Here is a 20,450-nt window from a genome sequence, read left to right as displayed (position 1 = left end):
GATTCAACTGCTGCATCAGTTACCTGATGTGTAATAGAGTTCCATGTAGTCATGGCTCTATGTAGTACTGTGGAATAGAGTTCCATGTAGTCATGGCTCTATGTAGTACTGTGGAATAGAGTTCCATGTAGCCATGGCTCTATGTAGTACTGTGGAATAGAGTTCCATGTAGTCATGGCTCTATGTAGTACTGTGGAATAGAGTTCCATGTCATCATGGCTCTATGTAGTACTGTGGAATAGAGTTCCATGTCATCATGGCTCTATGTAGTACTGTGGAATAGAGTTCCATGTAGTCATGGCTCTATGTAGTACTGTGGAATAGAGTTCCATGTAGTCATGGCTCTATGTAGTACTATGTGCCTCCCATAGTCTGTTCTGGACTTGGGGACTGTGAAGAGACCTCTGGTGGAATGTCTTATGGGGTAGTCAGGGTGTCTGAGCTGTGTGCCAGTAGTTCAAACAGACAGCTCAGCACATTTAACATGTGAATAACTCTCACAAATACAAGTAGTGATGAAGTCAATCTCTCCTCCACTTTGAGCCAGGAGAGATTGACATGTTAGCTCTCCGTGTACATCCAAGGGCTTGCCGTGCTGGCCTGTTCTGGGCCAGCTGTAATTTGCCTATATCCCTCTTTGTGGCACTTGACCATATGACTGGGCAGTAGTGCAGGTGCGACAAAATTATGGCTTGTAAGGGCTTCGTTTGTTGACAGCAATATCAAGAAAGCAGTGCTTTATTACAGACAGACTAGCTACTGTACTGTTGCATAAGTATGTTTGGACCAATCCAGGGTTACTCCAAGAAGTTTAGTCTCCTCAACTTCCTCAACTTCCACATTATTTATTACAAGAGTTTTTTGAGGTTTAGATTTTGTTGAGTGAATGGTTTGTCCCAAATATGGTGGAATGGTTTGTCCCAAATACAACTGAGTGGATAGCACTACATAGAAATAAATGGTTTAAACCATGACAGAGAGGTGGGGGTGTTTGTTTCATTTGGAAAGTTTTATTTTCATAACAGAAATACAGTAACTACTAACTACTACGTCGTTCCGAGTGATAAACAGGATAACAGAAATACAGTAACAACTAACTGCTATGTCGTTCAGAGTGATAAACAGGATAACAGAAATACAGTAACTACTAACTACTACGTTGTTCAGAGTGATAAACAGGATAAGAGAAATACAGTAACAACTAACTACTATGTTGTTCATAGTGATAAACAGGATAACAGAAATACAGTAACAACTAACTGCTATGTCATTCAGAGTGATAAACAGGATAACAGAAATACAGTAACTACTAACTACTATGTCGTTCAGAGTGATAAACAGGATAACAGAAATACAGTAACTACTAACTACTATGTCGTTCAGGATAACAGCAATTAAACAGGATAACAGAAATGTAACAAAACTACTAAGTTGTTCATATAAACAGATAACAGAAATACAGTAACTACAAACTACTACACTGGGATGTTCTCTTGATAAGCGCGTGAATTAGACCATTGTCCTGTCATGCTAAACATTCAAAATGTACGAGTACTTTTGGGGTGTCATGGAAAATGTATGGAGTAAAAAGAATATATTTTTATTTAGGAATGTAGTAAAGTGAAAGTTAAATGAATAGTAAAGTACAGATACCTCTTAAGTAGTACTTTAAAGTATTTTTACTGTACCTTACCCCACTGTACTCCCACTACCACTCAGGAAAGCATGAAGTTTATTTGGCTACAGATTAAATTAATTATGATGAACTTCACAAGGTGGTGAAGGTACAAGGTGATGAGATTGATGCTCCTTTACGATAAATATCCCAGGTTTTATTCTGGTGACATGATACTTGGTTTTACGATAAATATCCCAGGTTTTATTCTGGTGACATGATACTTGGTTTTACGATAAATATCCCAGGTTTTATTCTGGTGACATGATACTTGGTTTCACGATAAATATCCTGGGTTTTATTCTGATGACATGATACTTGGTTTTACAATAAATATCCCGGGTTTTATTCTGGTGACATGATGACCGATGCTTGGCTGCCGTTTGACAAATACAAATTCTCTCGCTCTTTTGTCCATAATAATCTCATCATATAGGCTATACCTACACTGTGTCTGTGAGCTGATGACTGAGCTCATGTGTCAATTTAATATGTTTTTCTTCTGACAAAACCATCAGTATACTTGAAAATGCAACAGAAACCCATTTGAACTTTCAACTTTTTTTTCAGTGTATGTGAATTTAACCTGCGAAATGTATTTTCATGTGCACAATGTCGTCACACACAGCCTTTTAATCGGAAACAAGTCAATTAGATGGAAACACTTTTCTGATGGGAAAATGTTGTTTTTAAAATAGATTTTATAATATTCGCATCAAAATCTGTTGCCAGTTGGACGGAAACCTAGCTTGTTGCTCAACAGAAATGGATCAGAGAAACTCCAGGGTCTATGCACTAAGGGGTTGTTCTGGCTCATATTGAGTCAATATTTACCCTCTCCAATCACCCACAACACTCATAACAGACACTTTCAAGTCAGAAGCCTTTATTGGTTAAACAGAGAATGGCAGAGCAACAATCAAAAGTACGCTGCCAATTTACAGCAGCTCTAACTTTAGGTGCACTTGATTCAGGTCGCCCGAATATGTGGCGTGATGAATCAAGCGCACCTACTCTGTTTTCAACTTTCTCCCAGATTTCCAATATGCACCAATCAGCACTGCTAAAATCTGAGAGAAGTGGTGGGTGTTTCCTAGGTTCCAAGATCTCCTAGTTCTGTACAGCTTAATGGAATGGAACTCAGCAGGTTAGGGAGAAAGAACATTTATCTACTAGATAATGTATGAGCCCATATTTGACTTTCAACCTATATTTGCTGGGTGTTGAACCAAATTCTTTATTACCAGCAGAGATGTGAGTGAGATGTTGAGTCTCAACCAAAGCCTATTTCTTGCCAAATCTCTGCGGCACAGCCATGCCCCAGATATGTCCTGGAGCCTGCTCCCAGTCCCTGGACTGTATCCAGTCCCCAGGCATCAAGTCTCCTCTGCTGTCACGACCAAACCTGCATGGGAGATAGCAGTAATTATTCAGTATCAGGTAGCACCCCAATGTCAACCTATTCCCTACGTAGTGCACTACCCTAAATGCCCCTGGACATAAGTAGGGTCCCTCATAGGGAATAGGGGGCTCCCGAGTGGCGCAGCGGTCTAAGGCACTGCATCTCAGTGCTAAAGGCATCACTACAGACCCTGGTTCAATTCTAGGTTCAAAACCAGCTGTCATTGGGAGTCCCTTAGGGCGGCGGCACAATTAGCCCAGCATCGTCTGGGTTTAGCGCGGGGTAGGCCCTCATTGTAAATAAGAATTTGTTCTTTACTGACCTGCTAATTAAATAAAGGTAAAATAAAATAACAATAAGGGACCCCGAGAAGCTGAACTGCTGATGCAGTTGATGGAGCTGAGTGTGAAATATTATGCATACTTTACTATTCACACTGGCTCACTATGTGATCAACATAGTGTTGTTTTTCATTGTTTGAATATGGTAGGATAACTCTGAATAGAGAATCAGCAATGAAGTCTATTGAAAGGAGCTGAAAAGTAGAAAACATTTTCCAAATGCACATTATCCACTACATTCTGGGCCACTGATTTTGAGAAGTGTACAAAACAATACTTTTTTTAACATTCTGTCATAAAGAGCACATGTTCACCATTACAAACAACACTTTTTAACATTCTGTCATAAAGAGCACATGTTCACCATAAAAAAACACGTTTTCCATTTCAAGATGTTAAACTAAAAAATGACTATGGTAAGTGTCTATTAAGTGCCAAATAAAGTAACAAGAGTTGACTGTAACAGAGTTGACTGTAACAGAGTTGACTGTAACAGAACTGACTGTAACAGAGTTGACTGTAACAGAGTTGAATGTAACAGAGTTGACTGTAACAGAGTTGACTGTAAAAGAGTTGAATGTAACAGAGTTGACTGTAACAGAGTTGACTGTAACAGAGTTGACTGTAACAGAACTGACTGTAACAGGGTTGAATGTAACAGAGTTGACTGTAACAGAGTTGACTGTAACAGAGTTGAATGTAACAGAGTTGAATGTAACAGAGTTGACTGTAACAGAGTTGAATGTAACAGATTTGACTGTAACAGAACTGACTGTAACAGGGTTGAATGTAACAGAGTTGACTGTAACAGAACTGACTGTAACAGAGTTGACTGTAACAGAGTTGAATGTAACAGAGTTGACTGTAACAGAGTTGACTGTAACAGAGTTGAATGTAACAGAGTTGACTGTAACAGAGTTGAATGTAACAGAGTTGACTGTAACAGAGTTGAATGTAACAGAGTTGACTGTAACAGAGTTGACTGTAACAGAGTTGAATGTAACAGAGTTGACTGTAACAGAGTTGAATGTAACAGAGTTGAATGTAACAGAGTTGACTGTAACAGAGTTGAATGTAACAGAGTTGAACGTAACAGAGTTGAATGTAACAGAGTTGACTGTAACTTAGCTGATGATTTCATCTTAAATCAGCCATAAATCCCCTTGTGACAGGGGGAACGGAAACTTGTTGTGTGTGCAACGGGAAGTGAAAATTCTATGCAAGCTACACAAAATAAACTATAATTGCTTAAAACATTACTAGCCTGTCTATCTATGGGTAACATGGTTGATGTGTTATGCTCAACCAGCTCAGATTTCTACCACAAAACACCAGAAAATGACCAACAAAAGAGTAGAACCATCTCACCTGTTTTTACGCTATGATTTGACTATTGATGTTCAATGTTTTCTGTTGAAAACAACAATATTTAAAAAGGAATAGTGTTGTCACACCCTGACCTTGGAGATCATTTTTATGTCTCTATTTTGGTTTGGTCAGGGCGTGAGTTGGGGTGGGCATTTCTACGTGTTGTGTTTCTATGATTTTCTATTTCTATGTTTTGGCCGGGTGTGGTTCTCAATCAGGGACAGCTGTCTATCGTTGTCTCTGATTGGGAACCATACTTAGGTGCCTTTTTTCCCCCACCTGACTTGGTGGGAAGTTGATTTTCTTTATGGCACTTTGCCTTAAGCTTCACATTTTTGTTTTGTAGTGTGTATTGTTTTGTTCGGCTTCTTTTTCTTAATTAAAGAACATGTACCACGCTGCACCTTGGTCCACTCCTTTCATCGACCGTGACAAGTGTCATCATATTAAAATGAGAGATCAGTTCAATGCAACAGGGCTGACATTAAAATGAGAGTTCAGTTCAACGTAACAGGGCTGACATTAAAATGAGAGACAGACGCTAATGAATCACTAAATCACAATTAATAAATAATAAATGAAGCAGCAAAATAACTAGAGCTTTACAAAGGTGGTGAAACCTGGGAGAATTGGTGGAATTAAGTGGGTTGAAATCTCCATAGAAGTGACAAAGGGTTGATGGAGGGTCACGTTAAAATGTTGCATTTAGATGTATTGAATTCTACATGTAAACAGGCTTTTAAAATTTTACTTAGGTGCACATTTTCTACTTTAAATATCAAAGGGCCAAAAGACACTCTTTTCACGGAAAGACCAAATTCTGATTTTGCGGTGCGATGACAGATGGGCTCCTCGACTCTGAGATGTGACGTTATGTTTATATGCACTATATATATATATATATATATATTACACAGTGAACTGGTACATCTGAGGTTGGTAAAGGGAAAATAGGTGACACACAAACACAGATCCTCACCTCTGAGGCTGGTGGAGAACGGAGGGGTTCCTGGTGTTTCTCTGGAGCAGAGAGTGAATCACAGCGGCTAGGAGACGATCGTCCAACTCGTTAAACCCTTCCACGTGCTCACCCTCCTGTCAAACAACCAAACTTTGTTAAACAGATAGAAATCCTACAAATAGAGCTCACATGATTCCTTATTCTATGTAAAAAATATATATACGTTTGTTCTATGTATCATATTTCTATCTGAATGTTCCAAAAAACATTGCACCCTGCTGAATGCTCCCCAGACTTGTTTTGTAGTGGTCAGTCTTACCAGTGCCAGCACCTCTCCTGATTCCCTCGGCAGATTGTTGTTCTCCACACCTCTCTCCTCCTGCAGACACTGACCCACACCAGCCATGGCTAGGATCAGACCGACCAGGACCCCCCACAGCACTGTGTCCACGTTCATGCTTCTGTTCTCTGGGTGGGTGGTGAGGACGTCGGATGGATGGATGGGTGGATGGAAGACGGACGGAGGATGGAGCTCACACCTGTCGTTGGAATGAAACCAATAGATAAAGAAAGACTATATTAGAATGCTTTACCTGATAAGCAAGTTTTTTTTTATCGAAACCCTATGATGTATGGACGAGAGACAGAACAAAATTTCACCTGTCGGTTTCACTGTTCTTTACTGCTCTTATCTTCAGATGCTGGCGCAAGTCTTTAGGCGAGATGCTCTTGGTCTTGCTGCTCTCGGTCTTGCTCTGACTCGTTCTTCTGGAGCCCCAGCTGCCCTGACATGGATGATATAGCTGGCCTTATATGCCAACACACGCCCACCGCTTCCTGAGCTTCAGGAGCCTCAGGAGATGGGGCAGATGAATGGTCAGTGGGTCAGGGGACTGGTAAGCGCTGTAGGGACCAGGGAGAGTGACCGTGGCGTTATTAGGTCACCGCGGGAGGAAGAAGGCCTCTTAATATGATGGTAGCCCACGTCCATTTGGTGGGATAAAGGGGAGGCGGATGTGCATTAAGGGTCCCTGAAGTGACAACACACACACACACACACAGAAAGTAACTGTGCATTATAGGGCCTCGACAGGCCCCCGTGACTAAACAGCGTTATTAAACAGATAAATCCTTTCTTATGGATTCCGATCCATTTACTAGTTACTTTCGCAATATCAGCCAGTTGTCTTCCGGAACATTCAGTTGCCTAAAGGTGAAAGGTGATGGACTCGTATTATCATCGTTGGTTTATGACCTCGCTATGACAACAAATGACCTCTTCCCTTCGCTAAGACACCAACATTGACAATACTCTGTAGAGTACCCAGCAAATACAGAACCAAGGAGTTGTCTGTAGGTTTCACCACGTAAATGATAGACAACAACAAAAGATAAACTACTAATTAGGCATGTCTTGCATTTTTTTATTTTTTATTTAACTAGGCAAGTCAGTTAAGAACAAATTCTTATTTACAATGACGGCCTACCCTAGCCAAACCTAGATGACGCTGGGCCAATTGTGTTCCGCCCTGTGGGACTCCCCCAATCACAGCCAGATGTGATACAGCTTGGTTCCGAACGAGGGAACAAAACATCAATATTTTGGGTCCATGGCCAGGAAACTCCCCAGACCTTAATCCCATTGAGAACTTGTGGTCAATCCTCAAGAGGCGGGTGGACAAACAAAACCCCACAAATTCTGACAAACTCCAAGCATTGATTATGCAGGAATAGCCTGCCATCAGTCAGGATGTGGCCCAGCAGTTAATTGACAGCATGCCTGGGGAAAAGTTCTTGAAAAAGAAGGGTCAACACTGCAAATATTGACTCTTTGCATCAACTTCATGTAATTGTCAATAAAAGCCTTTGACACTTATGAAATGCTTGTATTTATACTTCAGTATTCCGTAGTAACATCTGACTAAAATATCTAAAGACACTGAGGAAGCAGACTTTGTGAAAAAATTAATATTTGTGTCTTTCTCAAAACTTTTGGCCACGACTGTATCACTACAACCAGTTAGCAATTCGGAAATATCAGAGTTTCTTATTTTCTGACGAGCAAGTCAAAGCAGCACTATTAAAACCCAGTCGAAACGTCCTCATCCACTAAGCACTTAGCAGCACATACCAGTATGCAGATTCACGCTTGTTCCATATGAACTAAGTTAACACATATCATAGGTTGTGTAGGCTACCTGTTTGATGAACAAGGTTCAGATTGTGACCCTTCTGGTTTTGTTTGTCATGTTCTCCTTGCCTGGTGACTGACAGTACTGATGTGACCAGTGAGAAATGGGATAGCGAGTCAGTAGTTCGCCGTAGTAGTGATAAGTAACGATGCTTCGTGGGAAGCCAGGTGTTTACGTGTTCAGAGGGTCCCTGGTTAGAGCAAGGAGGACAGAAACAACACTGGTACTTTGCCTGTGTGTGTGTGTGCGTGTGCGTGTGCGCGTGTGCGTGCGTGTGTGTGTGTGCGCGCGTGTGTGCGTGCGTGTGTGTGTGTGCGCGCGTGTGTGTGTGTGCGTGCGTGGGTGTGTGTGTGCGTGCGTGCGTGCGTGCGTGTGTGCGTGTGTGTGTGTGATGGCAAATAAGATCCCTGTCTGTCTCTCTCTAGCTGAGTTTACACAGGCAGCCCAATTTGTTTTCAAAGCTGATCTGATTGGTTAAAAAAAATATATATATATATAAAAATAAATATGTATATATCAGAATATGAGTGGCTGTGTTAATGCAGCCTCTGTGGTCCCTACAGAGTAACCAACTTACCACCAAAAGACAGTCTTATTAAGACTACTGTGCTTCTCTATCCTCTTATTGTTATCAGAATAACCCCCCAGTGCCTCTGACTGTTCCACCATTACTCACCATGACAACCAGGATGACACACACACACACACACACACACCAACAAACACACACACAAACACATAAAGGCACGCACACACGTACTGGTGAGCACAAGCACACATACACACACACACACACACACACACACACACACACACACACACACACACACACACACACACACACACACACAGGTCTTTGATTGGGTAACAAAGAACATTTCAGAGCTAGGTCGTATTTCTATTATCTTATATAAATCAACAAAAACATTGTCACGTGCACTTTACAGTGTAATGCTTACTTACAAGCCCTTAAACAACAATGCAGTTTAAGAAAATACCTATAAAAAAAATACCTAAAAAAAAGAGATAAGAATAACAAATAATTAAAGAGCAGCAATAAAATAACAATAGTGGGGCGAAATACAGGGGGTACTGGTACAGAGTCAATGTGGAGGCTATATACAGGGGTACTGGTACAGAGTCAATGTGGAGACTATATACAGGGGGTACTGGTACAGAGTCAATGTGGAGGCTATATACAGGGGGTACCGGTACAGAGTCAATGTGGAGGTTATATAATGTGGAGGGGGTACTGGTACAGAGTCAATGTGGAGGCTATATACAGGGGGTACTGGTACAGAGTCAATGTGGAGGCTATATACAGGGGGTACCGGTACAGAGTCAATGTGGAGGTTATATACAGGGGGTACTGGTACAGAGTCAATGTGGAGGCTATATACAGGGGGTACAGGTACAGAGTCAATGTGGAGTAGGCTTTGGGGGTGACCAGTAAAATATACCTGCTGGAGCGCGTGATGTGGGTGGGTGCTGCTATGGTGACCAGTGAGCTGAGATAAAGCGGGGCTTTACCTAGCAAATACTTATAGATGTGGGTTTGCCGATGAATATGAAGCGAGGGCCAGCCAACGAGAGCATACAGGTCACAGTGGTGGGTAGTATATGGAGCTTTAGTGACAAAACGGATGACACTGTGATAGACTGCATCCAATTTGCTGAGTAGAGTGTTGGAGGCTATTTTGTAAATGACATCGCCAAAGTCAAGGATCGGTTGGATGGTCAGTCGTACGAGGGAATGTTTGGCAGCATGAGTGATGGATGCTTTGTTGCGAAATAGGAAGCCAATTATAGATTTACATTTGGATAGGAGATGCTTAATGTGAGACTGAAACGAGAGTTTACAATCTAACCAGACACCTAGGTATTTGTAGTTGTCCACATATCCTAAGTCAGAACCATCCAGAGTAGTGATGCTGGACGGACGGGCAGGTGCAGGCAGTGATCGGTTGAAGAGCATGCATTTAGTTTTACTTGCATTTATGAGCAGTTGGAGGCCATGGAAGGAGAGTTGTATGGCATTGAATCTCATCTGGAGGTTAGTTAACCCCTGTTAGAGATAGGGGGCAGTATTTCCCCTTTGGATGAATTGCGTGCCCATAGTGAACTGCATCAAAATCTGTCCTAAATTGCATATATATGCATATTATTATTACTATTGGATAGAAAACACTCTGAAGTTTCTAAAACCGTTTGAATTATGTCTGTGAGTATAACAGAACTCACAGGGCAGGCAATCTTCCAAACTCGTTTTGAAATCCTGAAAGTTGGGGCAACTTTGACGTCATCGCCCCCTCCCTTCCCAACAAGTTATGGATCTGGAAACACTTCCTACGTCTTCCACTAGATGTCCTCATTCAGTAGAAAGTGTAATGGAGCATTTGCTGTGAACTTTGACCTAATGGGAAGGAAAGTAGTCGGTCTCGCAAAAGATTTCCATGTGGTTGAGGCGCATTTGCGTTTGAGTGCTTCGGCTGTTCCAATCAGCCCCAGATGAAAACGAATGATCCGGGTGGAATGCTATTGGATCTATATGATTATAACATCCTGAAGATTGATTCTGCACTTAGTTTGACCAGTTTCTTCGACCTGTAATATGTAATTTGGAAGTTTTGATGCAAAGTTATCCTGGACCAGAAGTAATTTTTTGGGTATTTGAGCTGAAAGTGGTAGCAAATGCTGCTACTTGGATACTAGAATTGAACATTATGAAACAAAACGATTTATTGTTGAACTAGGACTCCTTGCACTACATTCTGATGAAAGATCATCAAAGGTAAGGGAATATTTATGTTGTAATTTTGTATTTCTGTTGACTCCAACATGGCGGAGAAATATTGTTACGTCTGAGCGCCGTCTCAGATTATTGCAATGTTAGGCTTTTTCCGTAACGTTAAAAAAATGTGACACAGCGGTTGCATTAAGAACCAGTGTATCTTTAATTATATGTAGAACATGTATCTTTAGTCAAAGTTTATGATGAGTATTTCTGTTATCTGGCGTAGCTTTCAATAATTACGCAGGAGGCTGAAGAAATTCGGCTTGTCACCAAAAGCACTCACAAACTTCTACAGATGCACAATCGAGAGCATCCTGGCGGGCTGTATCACCGCCTGGTACGGCAACTGCTCCGCCCACAACCGTAAGGCTCTCCAGAGGGTAGTGAGGTCTGCACAACGCATCACCAGGGGCAAACTACCTGCCCTCCAGGACACCTACACCACCCGATGTTACAGGAAGGCCATAAAGATCATCAAGGGCAACAACCACCCGAGCCACTGCCTGTTCACCCCGCTATCATCCAGAAGGCGAGGTCAGTACAGGTGCATCAAAGCTGGGACCGAGAGACTGAAAAACAGCTTCTATCTCAAGGCCATCAGACTGTTAAACAGCAACCACTAACATTGAGTGGCTGCTGCCAACACACTGACTCAACTCCAGCCACTTTAATAATGGGAATTGATGGGAAATGATGCAAAATATATCACTAGCCACTTTAAACAATGCTACCTAATATAATGTTTACATACCCTACATTATTCATCTCATAGGTATACTTATATACTGTACTCTATATCATCTACTGCATCCTTATGTAATACATGTATCACTAGCCACTTTAACTATGCCACTTTGTTTACATACTCATCTCTTATGTATATACTGTACTCGATACCATCTACTGTATCTTGCCTATGCTCCTCTGCACCATCACTCATTCATATCTTTATGTACATATTCTTTATACCCTTACACTTGTGTATAAGACAGTAGTTTTGGAATTGTTTGTTAGATTACTTGTTGGTTATTACTGCATTGTCGGAACTAGAAGCACAAGCATTTCACTACACTCGCATTAACATCTGCTAACCATGTGTATGTGACAAATAAAATTCGATTTTTGATTTGGATATTTTGGAGGATTTCCTGAACATGGCGTCAATGTAAACCGAGATTTATGTATATAAAATGCATATTATTGAACAAAACATAAATTAACTATGTAACATGTCATATGACTGTCATCTGCCGAAGATTTTCAAGAGGTTAGTGATTTAAAAAAAATGTATCCTCCTTTAGCGATTTCTATCTTTTGATGAAAAAAATGGCTACGTTTTTTTTTTGGTTGGGTGGTAGTCTAACATAAATATATGTTGTGTTTTCGTCATAAAACATAAAAAAATCTGACACGCTGGGTAGATGAACAAGGTGTTTGTCTTTCATTTGAGGTATTGGACTTGTTAATGTGTGGAGGTTAAATATTTCTAAAGAATATTTTTGCATTCCCTGCGCCACCTTTTCAGCTGAACGGGGGGAGGGCGTGGAGTTCCCCTAGGGGAACCCCTCGCCTCAACATTAACACAGTGTCCAAAGAAGGGCCAGAAGTATACAGAATGGTGTCGTCTGCGTAGAGGTGGATCAGAGAATCACCAGCAGCGAGAGCGACATCATTGATGTATACAGAGAATAGAGTCCGCCCGAGAATTGAACCCTGTGGCACCCAATAGAGACTGCCAGAGGTCCGGACAACAGGCCCTCCGATTTGACACATTGAACTCTGTCAGAGAAGCAGTTGGTGAACCAGGCGAAGCAATCATTTGAGAAACCAAGGCCGATGAATACGGCTGCACAGTATTGTCTTTTATCGATGGCTCTGAAACCAGATTGCATAGCGTAGAAGGTACAGTGGGATTCGAAATGGTCGGTGATCTGTTTGTTAACTTGGCTTTCGAAGACCTTAGAAATGCAGGGTAGGATAGATATAGGTCTGTATGTCACGGCCATTGAAGGAACTGGACCAAGGTGCAGCGTGGTGAGCGTGGTACATGTTCTTTATTAGAATGAAAAGACGCTGAACAAAACAATAAACACTACAAAACAAACCGTGATGCTGAAGGCTATGTGCCATAAATAAAGTCAACTTCCCACAAAGACAGGTGGGAAAAAGGGCTGCCTAAGTATGGTTCCCAATCAGGGACAACGATAGACGGCTGTCCCTGATTGAGAACCCTCCAAGCCAAGTCAAACCAGTAGGTGTTATCATCATCTTGTGTCCACAAGCCAAAATGCAGGATCTGGCATTTTGACAGAAAAACCATCAACAAACCCAGTCGATTCTCATCAAACTCTCCCCTCTGTTAGCTGTCAATTTTAATTCATTAGTCTTAGCGATGTGTTGGTATTTACAAAGGTAATACAGGGAAGCCAATCAGAAATAAATAAAATCACGACAAAAAAAACTCTGAAAACTGATATTCTCTCATGCAGCTATAACAAGATTGTCCTGCTATATCTAATCATTACAAAGTTGACTCACCACATAGAAATATAATCTATAGAACATAATAGGGATTCTATTTCTATAACTATGGGTTCTATGCATTCTATTCCTATTTTTCTCCATATTCCACCATTGTCTCAGGGATCTCTGCTCCTCATCTCGTTTCCATCCAGTCCAGAAGACATTCATAAAGTACTGTAACCTTCAGAAGCTCTAAATGCAACAGAATATGGTAACGCTTTCTATAAATAGCCTCTTTAAAATGCAGTAGAAGCACATGTTTAAGTTGGGATAAACAATCAAAAGGCCGTTATAAATATACTTACAATGCAGGTTCTACCATAAGGCACTTTTATGCAAATACAAATAAAACTGTAATAAACAATTGTTTACAATCATCTTTTCCATCAAGGTTTTACATTTATGTTGTGCCTTGGATGTGAGAAAAGCACTTTACAGATTAAATTATTATTATTAAGGATCAAACACTTTTTTTAAATTGTTGGCCTAAAATGATATGCCCAAACCTACTGCCTGTAGCTCAGGACCTGAAGCATATTCTTGATGTCATATGAAAGGAAACACTTTGAAGTTTGTGGAAATTAATCTAAGAGAATATAACACATTAGATCTGGTTTTGTTTTTCATCATCTTTGAAATGCAAGAGAAAGGCCACAATATATTAGTGATGTTTAAGCACAATTTAGATTTTGGCCACTAGATGCAGCAGTGTATTTGCAATGTTTTAGACTGATCCAATGAACCATTGCATCACCGTTCAAAATGTTTTATCAAGCCTGCCCAAATGTGCCTATTTGATGTATTGATAGTGCATAACTGTACACTCTCCTCAAACAGTAGCATGGTATTATTCCACTCTAATAGCTACTGTAAATTGGACAATGCAGTTAGATGAACAAGAATTTAAGCTTTCTGTTTATATCAGATATGCCTATGTCCTGGGAAATCGTCTTGTTACTTACAACATTATGCTAATCACATTAGCCTATGTTAGCTCAACTGTCCCATGAGGGGGACACCAATCCCTTATAGGGTAAATGATTGAAGACCTCTAAACATTTGAGTTTGCATCTCTGTACCATGAACTCTGAGCTGGGTAAGGTATTGACTTGCTATCTAGATTATTCTATATTTTGGTAGTTTCTTCATGTTTATTTAGGCGATGTAGTGTTATTGTGAATTCCTTAACGCATAAGCTTAAACTCTCAGGTAAGTCTAAAGGGAGCAGGTAGCCGAGCAATTAGTGCATCAGGTTAGTAACTGAAAGATAGCTGGTTTGAATACCTGAGTATTCTAAAAGTTCAGTAGTTAGGGCAAGAAGCACTCCAAGTCAAACACTTGGAAAAAAATAATTCATAAAGAGTTTTTTGGCTGTCCCAAAAGGAGAAGCCTTTTCGGTTCCAGGTAGAACACTTTTTGGTTCCAGATAGAACACTTTTTGGTTCCAGATAGAACACTTTTTGGTTCCAGATAGAACACTTTTTGGTTCCAGGTGGAAGTCTTTGGGGTTCCATGTTGAACTCTCTGTAGAAAGGGCCCTGAATGGAAAACAAAAGGGTTCTTTCTGGGCCCATTCAAATGGTTCTCACATGGCAGGGCTCTCTAACCCTGTTCCTGGAGAGCTACCGTCCTGTAGGTTTTTGCTCACCTGATTCTAATAATTAGCTGGTTGATAAGCTGAATCAGGTTAGTTACAATAGTGGTTGGCGTGAACCTACAAGAGGGTAGCTCTCTAGGAATGGTTGGAGAGCCCTGTCCTATGGAGACAGCCAAAGAACCCTTTTAGATTCTAGACAGCATCTAAGAGTGTAGTAAGGGGATCTGTACACGCTTCCCAATGCCTTCTATCGTTTTCGATTAGGAAAAAGACATCTTAATCGAAAACCTTCTTGAAAGGCATCAGGTAGAAGTAAATGAATCCACAAATACAAACATAATTGTGCATATATCTAAAAGCTGCAATATGTAACATTTTGGGTGACCTGAACAAATTCACATAGAATTGTGAGTTATAGATCTGTCATTCTCATTGAAAGCATGTCTAAGAAGTGCTATATCTGTTCTATGTGTGTGATTTCTTCCTGTTCTTAAGTTTCATTTTTGCACACCAGCTTTAAACAGCTGAAAACACAATATTTTTGGAAAATACAGTCACAGTTAAAAGTTTGGACACACCTACTCATTCAAGGTTTTTTCTTTATTTTTACTATTTTCTACATTGTAGAATAATAGTGAAGACATCAAACATATGAAATAACACATGGAATCATGTAGTAACCAAAAAAGTATTAAACAAATCAAAATATGTTTTATATTTGAGATTCTTCAAAGTAGCCACTCTTTGCCTTGATGACAGCTTTGCACACTCTTGGCATTTTCTCAACCAGGTTCATGAGGTAGTCACCCGGAATGTATTTCAATTAACAGGTGTGCCTTGTTAAAAGTTCATTAGTGAAATGTCTTTCCAACTGAGCCAATCAGTTGTGCTGTGACAAGGTGGGGGGGGGGCAGTACACAGAAGATAGCCTTATTTGGTAAAAGACGAAGTCCATATTATGGCAACAACAGCTCAAATAAGCAAAGAGAAACAACAGTCCATCATTATTTTAAGACATGAAGGTCAGTCAATTTGGAAAATTTCAAGAACTTTTCGAGTTTCTTCAGTGCAGTCGCGAAAACCATCAAGCATTATGATGAAACTGGCTCTCATGCGAATAAGTTAATTCGTGTTACCAGCCTCAGAAATTGCAGCTCAAATTCATTCTTCACAGAGTTCAAGTAACAGACACACCTCAACATCAACTGTTCAGAGGTGACTGTGTGAATCAGGCCTTTATGGTCAAATTGCTGCAAAGAAACTACTACTAAAGGACATCAATGAGAAGAAGAGACTTGCTTGGGCCAAGAAACACGAGCAATGGACATTAGACCGGTGGAAATCTGTCCTTTGATCTGATGTGTACAACTGATTTTTGGTTCCAACCACCGTGTCTTTGTGAGACACAGAGTAGGTGAACAGATGATCTCCGCATGTGTGGTTCCCACCGTGAAGCATGGAGGAGGAGGTGTGATGGTGTGGGGGTGCTTGTTGGTGACACTGTCAGTGATTTATTTAGAATTCAAGGCACTCTTAACCAGCATGGCTACCACAGCATTCTGCAGCGATACGCCATCCCATCTGGTTTGCACTTAGTGATTTGTTTTTCAACAGAAAAATGACCCAACATCTCCAAGCTGTGTAAGGGCTATTTGATCAAAAAGGAGAGTGATGTAGTGCTGCATCAGATGACCTGGCCTCCACAATCACCCGACCTCAAACCCAATTTAGTTGGTTTGGGAAGAGTCGGACCGCAGAATGAAGGAAAAGCAGCAAACAAGTGCTCAGCATATGTGAGAATTCCTTCAAGACTGTTGGAAAAGCATTCCAGGTGAAACTGGTTGAGAGAATGCCAAGTGTGAAAAGCTGGTGAACTATTAGAATTTTAGCAACCAGGAAATGGCGGAGCGATTTCTGCATTGTGCATCTTTAGATGACATGTTTTCATGACACTTTAAAAACCGTGTGGGACATGATCCAGGAAGTAGGCGGGACTTTCATGACATAAATGATGTACACTATGTAGTGTATGTATTTGGACAGTGATGCAACATTTTTACATGTGGCTCTATACTTCATCATTTCGGATTTGAGATCAATTGTTCATATTTATTTACCTTTATTTTACTAGGCAAGTCAGTTAAGAACAAATTCTTATTTTCAATGACGGCCTAGAAAAAGTGGGTTAACTGCCTGTTCAGTGGCAGAACGACAGATTTGTACCTTGTCAGCTTGGGTTTTGAACTTGCAACCTTCCGTTTACTAGTCCAACGCCCTAACCACTAGGCTACCCTGCCGCCCCTCCACTCTAACCACTAGGCTACCCTGCCGCCCCTCCACTCTAACCACTAGGCTACCCTGCCGCCCCTCCACTCTAACCACTAGGCTACCCTGCCGCCCTTCCACTCTAACCACTAGGCTACCCTGCCGCCCTTCCACTCTAACCACTAGGCTACCCTGCCGCCCCTTATGAGATGACAGACAGAATGTCGCCTTTTAATTGAGGGTATTTTCATATCTGATTTCAGTATTTGGACAAATTTGTACTTACAGTGTACTAAAGTAATCAAAAGTTGAGTATTTGCTCCCATATTTCTAGCATACAACGACTACGTCAAGCTTGTGACTCTATACACTTCTTGGATGCGGTCATAGTTTGTTTTGGTTGGGTTTTGGGTTTTGCCCAATAGGAACCGAATGGTGATCAGAGTGATATTCCATCTAAGTGAGTAGATAAGATGTTTGTGAACAGTTCTATTTCAATCCTGATAATGCCATGATTAAGAAAAATCATGAATGAATTGTGAATAATGATGAGTGAGAAAAGTTATAGAAGCTACAGCAAAGCATGCTAACCTCTCAACATTACCAATAACAAGGGAGGTTAGCATGCTAACCTCTCAACATTACCAATAACAAAGGAGGTTAGCATGCTAACCTCTCAACATTACCAATGACAATGGAGGTTAGCATGCTAACATCTCAACATTATCAATAACAATGGAGGTTAGCATGCTAACCTCTCAACATTACCAATAACAATGGAGGTTAGCATGCTAACCTCTCAACATTACCAATAACAATAGAGGTTAGCATGTCTTGGCGGAAAGATCTTTGACCCTCTGTAACTTTCTCACTCATCGTCTTTCATGATTCAAGATTATCCATAATCATGTTAGCATCCACATTCATGTAGAAGTATTTAGAACCATCTAACGCATCCAACAAGTTTGGATTGTCACAAGCTTGATGTCGTCATTGTGTGCTTAGTAATATGGGACCAAATACTACATTTGACGCTATAAGTGAAATTTGTCCAAATACTTAAGACATCTTCAAATGAGGGGGACTAGATCTATAAAGTGCTTTCATTTCTAAATGGCAAATCAGATATGTATAAATAATACCCTCAAGTGAAAGATGACATTATCACCTCATACGGAACATTTGATCTCAAATCCAAAATGCTGGACTATAGAGACGATGTAGAAAGTCAGCATCACTGTCCATATAAATATGTAGGAGAGAGTAGTCAGCATTAATAAGTCCACTTCAGAAGCAGGGTGAAGAATGAGGACGTAGCCCCAAATGTGTCACAGCCAGTCTGCGTGCACACATTTATTACGCCGCAGAGTTAGTGAGTGCTAAGTTATTGAATCGGGGGGGTTGGTTTGTTATTATTCAATTCCTTGTTGTTGTTGTTGTTTTTGTTGTTGTTGTCGATCAGGAGTTTCCGTCGCTCCAGTGTGTCGTCCACTCTTTCTTGTGGAGGACCCCTGCCTTCTGGCTCTCATGGAACTGGGGCAGGTCCTGATGGGGAATCTTCACCGCATGGTACTGAGGCACTTGGTCTTCATACTGGACCCGACGGAAGAAACCACCCTGTGGGAGAGAGAAGGGGGGAGGGGAGGAGGGAGGGAGTGGGAGAGAGAAGGGGGGAGGGAGTGGGAGAGAGAAGGGGGGAAGGAGGGAGGGAGTGGGAGAGAGAAGGGGTGAGGGAGTGGGAGAGAGAAGGGGGAGGGAAGGAGGGAGGGAGTGGGAGAGAGAAGGGAGGAGAGAAGGAGGGAGGGAGTGGGAGAGAGAGGGGGGAGGGAAGGAGGGAGGGAGTGGGAGCGAGAAGGGGGAGGGAAGGAGGGAGGGAGTGGGAGAGAGAAGGAGGGAGGGAAGGAGGGAGTGGGAGAGAGAAGGGGGGAGGGAGTGGGAGAGAGAAGGGGGAGGGAAGGAGGGAGGGAGTGTGAGAGAGAAGAGGGGAGAGAAGGAGGGAGGGAGTGGGAGAGAGAAGGAGGGAGGGAGTGGGAGAGAGAAGGGAGGAGGGAAGGAGAGAGGGAGTGGGAGAGAGAGGAGGGGGAGGGAAGGAGTGGGGGAGTGGGAGAGTGAAGGAGGGAGGGAAGGAGGGAGTGGGAGAGAGAAGGGGGAGGGAGTGGGAGAGAGAGGGGGGAGGGAAGGAGGGAGGGAGTGGGAGAGAGAGAAGGGGGAGAGAGAAGGAGGGAGGGAGTGGGAGAGAGAAGGAGGAGGGAGGGAGTGGGAGAGAGAAGGAGGGGGGGAGTGGGAGAGAGAAGGGAGGAGGGAAGGAGAGAGGGAGTGGGAGAGAGAAGGGGGAGGGAAGGAGGAAGGGAGTGGGAGAGAGAGAGGGGGAGAGAGGGGGGAGGGAAGGGGGGGGTGGGAGAGAGCGGGAGAGAGCAGGGGGAGGGAAGGAGGGAGGGAGTGGGAGAGAGAAGGGGGGAGGGAAGGAGGGAGGGAGTGGGAGAGAGCAGGGGGAGGGATTGAGGGAGGGAGTGGGAGAGAGAACGGGGGAGGGAAGGAGGGAGGGAGTGGGAGAGAGAAGGGGGAGGGAAGGAGAGAGGGAGTGGGAGAGAGAAGGGGGGAGTGAAGGAGGGAGGGAGTGGGAGAGAGAAGGGGGAGGGAAGGAGGGAGGGAGTGGGAGAGAGCGCATGAAAAATGCACTTTGCCGATGCCGCTGAGTAACCCAAAGGAGATTTTTTTGCTTTTGATTGTGCATGTGCCACAAAAAAACAAAATGTTCAGATGACTTGTGAAACGACAGTAAAACAGGTGCCACACAAGCAAAGAAATCACACCAGTGCCTTGCAAAACATTACAATCGTGCTGCCACACGTTGTCATTTCACCCACAACCACCACACTCTTGCAGCGTCTCCCCCCCCCTTTTGTCAGAAACACAAAAGAACAACAGAGAACACATGTTCATTCTGGCATTCTAACATTGTTATCAAGTGATAATGTTAATGAATAGAACCCGAATTATTAGCAACTTCCTTGTTCCAGAATGAACTAGTTTCAGGTACAGCATTTAAGGTCAAAGATCACACGGCAGGCAGAGCCACAGCACGCAGCACAACAGCTCTCTGTCCGTTAGGCACAGATCTATGATCAGCTTACCTATACCCGAAGAACCCCTTAGCTATTAGAGGAGGCAACGTAAAACTGAAACTGGATCAGTGTCTAAGGGGAACTACAGGGCTTGAGAGACCAGGGCATGCCAGTTCGAGGCAGGCGTGGTTTTACCGCTTGGGGGAGAGGGGAGGGGAAAGCAGGAACCTAGTGGTCTGATGCCTGCTTCTCCACCTCGGAGGGCTG

General features: G+C 42.3%; 2 protein-coding genes across 2 annotated transcripts in view; both read right to left on the bottom strand.

Moving 5' to 3' along the window:
• Positions 1-2,959: 2,959 nt before the first annotated feature.
• npffl (neuropeptide FF-amide peptide precursor like) lies at positions 2,960-6,204 on the bottom strand. The gene is made up of 3 exons (XM_064958581.1): positions 6,067-6,204; positions 5,766-5,881; positions 2,960-3,080 (listed from the first exon to the last, which is right to left on the bottom strand). Exons 1-3 carry the CDS (start codon positions 6,202-6,204, stop codon positions 2,960-2,962), a joined length of 375 nt encoding a protein of 124 aa, XP_064814653.1.
• A 9,230-nt stretch (positions 6,205-15,434) lies between these two features.
• The window catches only part of LOC135530201 (integrin alpha-7-like), a 104,720-nt gene continuing 99,704 nt past the window's right edge, over positions 15,435-20,450 (bottom strand). The window contains 1 exon segment of the mRNA XM_064958575.1: positions 15,435-18,735. Coding sequence (XP_064814647.1) covers positions 18,577-18,735 — 159 coding nt within the window. The 3' untranslated portion in view covers positions 15,435-18,576.

The sequence above is a fragment of the Oncorhynchus masou genome, chromosome 5 (genome assembly GCF_036934945.1).
Source record: "Oncorhynchus masou masou isolate Uvic2021 chromosome 5, UVic_Omas_1.1, whole genome shotgun sequence".
In the NCBI taxonomy this organism is placed as follows: domain Eukaryota; kingdom Metazoa; phylum Chordata; class Actinopteri; order Salmoniformes; family Salmonidae; genus Oncorhynchus; species Oncorhynchus masou.
This window is presented reverse-complemented; position numbering and strand designations above follow the sequence as displayed.

Coding starts and splice junctions, on each gene's coding strand:
- npffl (XM_064958581.1), bottom strand. CDS start 6,204: ATGAACGTGGACACAGTGCTGTGGGGGGTCCTGGTCGGTCTGATCCTA. Junction 5,882..6,066: donor CAGGAGAGGTGCTGGCACTG/GTAAGACTGACC, acceptor GTTGTTTGACAG/GAGGGTGAGCACGTGGAAGG. Junction 3,081..5,765: donor GTTCTCCACCAGCCTCAGAG/GTGAGGATCTGT, acceptor TCTCCCATGCAG/GTTTGGTCGTGACAGCAGAG.